Below are 4,948 nucleotides of genomic sequence, written 5' to 3' on the forward strand. Positions count from 1 at the left end.
ATGTCGTTTGAAAAATTGTCTGTTTTTCATTACAAGGAGGAAGCTTTCATATTGTTATTGTCAGCTGTCAACTCTGTTTTATTCTGTATCATGCTTAACTCTTGAACCTTGTCACTTTTTTCGAAAAAAAAAACTGGTTACTCGCTCTTGCAAACAACCGCCCTGCCTCCTCCTACTAATCATCATTCCCATTAGCCATGTCTGTATACTTCTATCTTCTTTTTGGATATTTCCAGGTAGGAATCTTCAGCATGTGCCTTCCAGATTATCTCGATTAGAAAATATTCCGACCTAGTCTGGTTTTCTTCCTCCTACTCCAAATTGTGAACACTGTGGTGACAAACGCTTCCATTCAGAACCTCCTTCTTTTTGTTGCTCTGAGGGTGAAATCTCTGTTGTTGCTCCTGCTATGCCTTATGCTCTTAAGCGTCTGTTCATTGGTAATGATGAGGAATGCGAGCACTTTAGGAAGAACTCCCGTACATATAATAATAATGTGGCATTCACGTCTTATGGTGCTAAGTATGACCGTGAATTGACAAAAAATACAAAAGGGGTTTATATATTTCGCGTCCAGGGCCAGGTGTATCACTTCTTGGATGGTCTAATCTCTCCGTCTGATAAATCGTCAGGGGTTCAGTTATATTTTTTTGACACTGATGAAGAGCTCGCAAACAGAGTTCAAAATTCTGATAAGCTTTGGCTGACCACCCTCAAGCTGTTAATGACAATCTTGCAAGAAAATCCTTATAGAAGGTTTTTTAAAGAACTTAGGGATGTTTAGGCCATTGAGACCCATACTATAATTCTTAGGTACTATCCTGGACTAGATCAGCGTGTTTTTAATCTTCCTACTGCATCTCAAGTTGCCGCTATATGGACCGAGCCAGATGATGAATCGGTTGAGAAGAGCCCCCACATTCAGGTTTATAGCCATTCTAACGCAAGTTATAGGGTCCAATCATATTATGCGTGTTACGATCTTCTTCAATATCCTCTTCTGTTCCCTAGAGGTGAATCTGGTTGGCATCGTGGGACCAAAGGGTATTCTCAAAAAAGAAGAAACCTGATACTCATGACACAGAAGTTGATGTTGATTTTTCTTCTGCCGAGGATCCTTCTACCTTATTCCGTTCTGAAGATATAGGCATGTCTATTTCTTATATTTATACATTTTTTCTGCTGTCCTACTCTATATATTTTGTTATAAGATGTCGCTCTTTTTCCCCTCTTTAGCTGCTCGGCAAAAGACCTCTCAAGATTATACTGTTTCTGCTCGGGAGTACTATTGTTATCGGCTGCAAATAAGAGACAATGATGATTCTATGTTGCTTCATAGCCTGAGATTATTTTAGCAGTTTGTCGTTGGTACATATATAAAAATTGAAACATCTAGACTGGATTTTCATAGAAAGCGACAAACTGAAATTAGAACAGTGATCCTTCAAGGGGTTCTAGACAGTGTATCAATAGGCCAAACTCAGGGGTCTAGAGTCGGTCGTCGTATTGTATTGCCGGCTTCATTTATTGGCGGCCCAAGGGACATGAGAAGAAGATATCTTATGCAATGACCTTGGTTCAAAGGTACGGCAAGTCTGACATATTCCTTACCATGACTTGCAATCCGATGTGGAAAGAAATTCAGGAGAATTTTCAATACCATGAAAAATCACAGGATAGGCCTGATTTGCTGGCTAGAGTTTTTAGAGCTAAGTTTGAAATGTTAAATGTTGAGCTCCTTAAGAAACAGATTTTTGGTGAGGTTGCAACCTGTGTCTATGTTATTGAATTCCAAAAACGAGGCTTTCCACATGCCCATTTGCTGCTTATTCTTAAATCAGGCTCCAAACTATTGAATTCTAAATCATATGACAAAATTGTTTGTGCTGAAATACCAGACCCTGAGAAGAATAGGCATTTATATTCCCTGGTGATTAAGCATATGATTCATGGCCCCTGTGGTTATAGGAATAAACAGAACCGTGCATGAGAGCCGGTAAATGCAAAAATCATTATCCTAAAAATTTTGCTCCTTATACAATTCATGGTGAGGACAGCTATGCATGTTATAGAAGACGAGATGATGGCCGAAAAATAAAGGTGCGCAAGCATGAGCTCGACAACCAATGGGTGATACCTTACAACCCATACTTATTAGCTCTATTTGATTGCCACATCAATGTCGAAATCTGCTCCACTGTTAAGCTTGTTAAGTACCTTTATAAGTATATTTTTAAAGGTCATGATCTTATCAGCTTTAATCTTCTTGACCAAAAATCTTCTAGTGCCATTGATGAAATTAATTGCTACCAGCAAGGGCATTGGGTTTCACCTCCGGAAGCTTTGTGGCGCATATATGAATTTCGCCTAACAGAAATGAATCCAACAGTTTATGCCCTCCAAGTTCACCTTCCTGACCAACAATTTGCTTCTTTTGATAAAAGTTCAGATTTGTGGTATCTCTTGAGAAAGATTGATTTTTCGAAGACTATGTTGACTGAGTTTTTCAAAATGAACAAAACCAATGCCACAGCTCAGAATTTGAAATGTTTATATAGAGATTTTCCTCAACACTTTGTGTGGACACAAAAAACAAAGACATGGTCATAGAGGAGTCGTAGAACGGTCATAGGAAGGCTGGTAACTGTCGAACCCAGGGAAGGAGAAAGATACTATTTAAGACTTTTACTCACACATAATCCGGGTCCAACGTCATTTGATGACTTGCTCATGGTTAGAGGTCATAAAATAGCCTCTTTTAGAGAAGCCTGTTTGGAGTTAGGCTTGCTTGAATCCGATTCTTATATAGAACAAGCATTAGAGGAAGCGGCTCATTTCCAGATGCCTTATATGTTAAGGTCTTTATTCGCAATGCTTCTTTTCTATTGCTACCCGAAAAATCCTAAACATCTTTGGCAATCATTCGAAGAACATCTCTCTTCTGATTATAAACGAAGTTCAGCTCATCGGCATTGCACTCCGATAGAGATTAAAAGAAAAGTTCTTCAGGATATTAATGTAACATTGGAGCACATGGGGAAAAACCTCGATGATTATCATTTCCTTGAAGATTCCTTTACGTCTTCCCATACTGAGCGTCTGACCAAAGAAATTCAAAGTGAAACAACCATACCTATTGATCCGGAAGATCTGCTTCTTGCTGAAAAATTGAATTCTAGCCAGAGGCATGCATTTGATTTAATTCTGGATTCAGTATCCTGCTCAAAGGGTCAAACTTTCTTTGTAGATGGTCCAGGTGGAACCGGAAAAACTTTCTTATATCGCGCGCTTCTTGTTTCTCTTCGCTCACATGGATATGTTGCAATAGCAGTTGCCACATCTGGTGTTGCAGCATCGCTCCTCCCTGGTGGTAGAACTGCACATTCAAGGTTTAAGATCCCTTTGGACTTTTCAAAACAAAAGGCTTGTCAATTAAGTAAACAAAGTAGTGTTGCAAGACTGATTGTTGATGCTAAATTAATCTTGTGGGATGAAGCTTCAATGGCAAAAAAAGAAGCAATAGAAGCGTTTCATTGTCTTCTTACAGATATAATGGAATCTGATCTTCCCTTTGGAGGAAAAACAATTATCTTTGGCGGTGATTTTCGACAAACCCTGCCTGTTATTGAACATCTACCTCCACCAGATTTGGTCCAATCAACTCTTTTATGCTCGCATTTATGGTCTCATATGTGTAAACTACAACTAGGAACAAATATGAGAGCTACTTTAGATCCAGCATTTTCAGCTTTTTTGCTTAGAGTTGGAGAAGGTGTTGAACCTGTTGATGAACATGGTCAAATATCTCTGTCACCTCATATGGTTATTCCTTATCAAAACAAACAAGAATCGCTTGACAGGTTATAATCATTGAGTGTGTTATTAACCGTTCTTTCTGTCTATGTTCTTTCATTCCTCCATCTAATTACATGTACAATCTTCCAAGTTACTTAGGACCATATTTCCTGATCTGAATCTATACTCATGTGATCCTTACCAAATGATAAATAGATGTGTCCTTTGTCCCAAAAATTCTTCAGTGGATGAAATTAATGAGATGATGATTGCAAAATTCCCTGGATGTCTTCACAGATATATAAGCTGTGATAGAACTGTTGTTAGGAGATATCAAGCGGATTATCAGGACTTTCTAAATTCTCTGAACCCAAAAGGTCTGCCTCCTCATGAACTCTTGCTCAAAGAAAACTGTCCTATAATACTCCTCAGAAATGTGAATCCAACGGATGGTCTTTGCAATGGCACCAGATTAATTTGTAGACAATTGGCTGACCACACAATTTTTGCCGAAATTGTCTCTCGTCCTCATAGAGGCAAAAAGGTCTTCATCCCAAAAATTCCTTTGCAAACTTCTGACACCGAAAAAAATGGTATTCCATTCATACGGACACAGTTTCCTGTCCGTTTATGCTTCGCAATGACAATCAATAAATCTCAGGGTCAAACTCTTGACTATGTCGGAATTTACCTCCGTGAACCGGTCTTTTCTCACGGCCAGCTTTATGTTGCTCTCTCTAAAGCTAGAAATTCTTCTGCAGTTAAAGTTTTGATTGCTCCGGGTACTTCTGATGATGTTAAAACTTATTGTAAAACAAGGAATGTTGTCTTTCAAGATATCTTTAAATTCGTTAACATATGATATATGAGGTATGATCAGTCATACCATTGATTACTTATTAGTTTATCGTTTAGTCATTCGCACCCTGTTGCTAATTTCTCATTTTCTTTCTGTTTTTCCAAAAAACATGTAGGATGCACGATGTTATCTCGATCAAAAACGTCCTGCCTGGATCTCAGGGTTGGACCTGCAAAGTAACTGTGCAAGAGAAGCAGCAGATAACTGGCTCAACAATGACGCCAACAAAAAAGCAAAAACTTATTTTGCTGGATCCAGAGGTCTTCTTTCTGCTATCATTTATATCTACTTGTT

At 38.6% G+C, this 4,948-nt stretch overlaps 2 protein-coding genes across 2 annotated transcripts; both read left to right on the plus strand.

Annotated features, from left to right (window-relative positions):
* The first annotated feature begins 1,986 nt into the window (after positions 1-1,986).
* Positions 1,987-2,610, plus strand: LOC113755328. Its single transcript, XM_027299362.1, has one exon. The coding sequence runs from the start codon at positions 1,987-1,989 to the stop codon at positions 2,608-2,610; it is 624 nt and encodes a 207-aa protein (XP_027155163.1).
* A 120-nt stretch (positions 2,611-2,730) lies between these two features.
* Positions 2,731-4,657, plus strand: LOC113755329 (ATP-dependent DNA helicase PIF1-like). The gene is made up of 2 exons (XM_027299363.1): positions 2,731-3,860; positions 4,012-4,657. The coding sequence occupies exons 1-2, from the start codon at positions 2,731-2,733 to the stop codon at positions 4,655-4,657; spliced, it is 1,776 nt and encodes a 591-aa protein (XP_027155164.1).
* The last annotated feature ends 291 nt before the right edge of the window (positions 4,658-4,948 follow it).

Source organism: Coffea eugenioides, unplaced genomic scaffold (genome assembly GCF_003713205.1).
Source record: "Coffea eugenioides isolate CCC68of unplaced genomic scaffold, Ceug_1.0 ScVebR1_1422;HRSCAF=2269, whole genome shotgun sequence".
In the NCBI taxonomy this organism is placed as follows: Eukaryota; Viridiplantae; Streptophyta; class Magnoliopsida; order Gentianales; family Rubiaceae; genus Coffea; species Coffea eugenioides.

Bases quoted from the DNA above. Each gene is read 5' to 3' on its own strand.
- LOC113755328 (XM_027299362.1), top strand. From the start codon at position 1,987: ATGAGAGCCGGTAAATGCAAAAATCATTATCCTAAAAATTTTGCTCCT.
- LOC113755329 (XM_027299363.1), top strand. From the start codon at position 2,731: ATGGTTAGAGGTCATAAAATAGCCTCTTTTAGAGAAGCCTGTTTGGAG. The intron at 3,861-4,011 runs GTTATAATCATT...AATGATAAATAG, and splicing joins AAACAAGAATCGCTTGACAG to ATGTGTCCTTTGTCCCAAAA.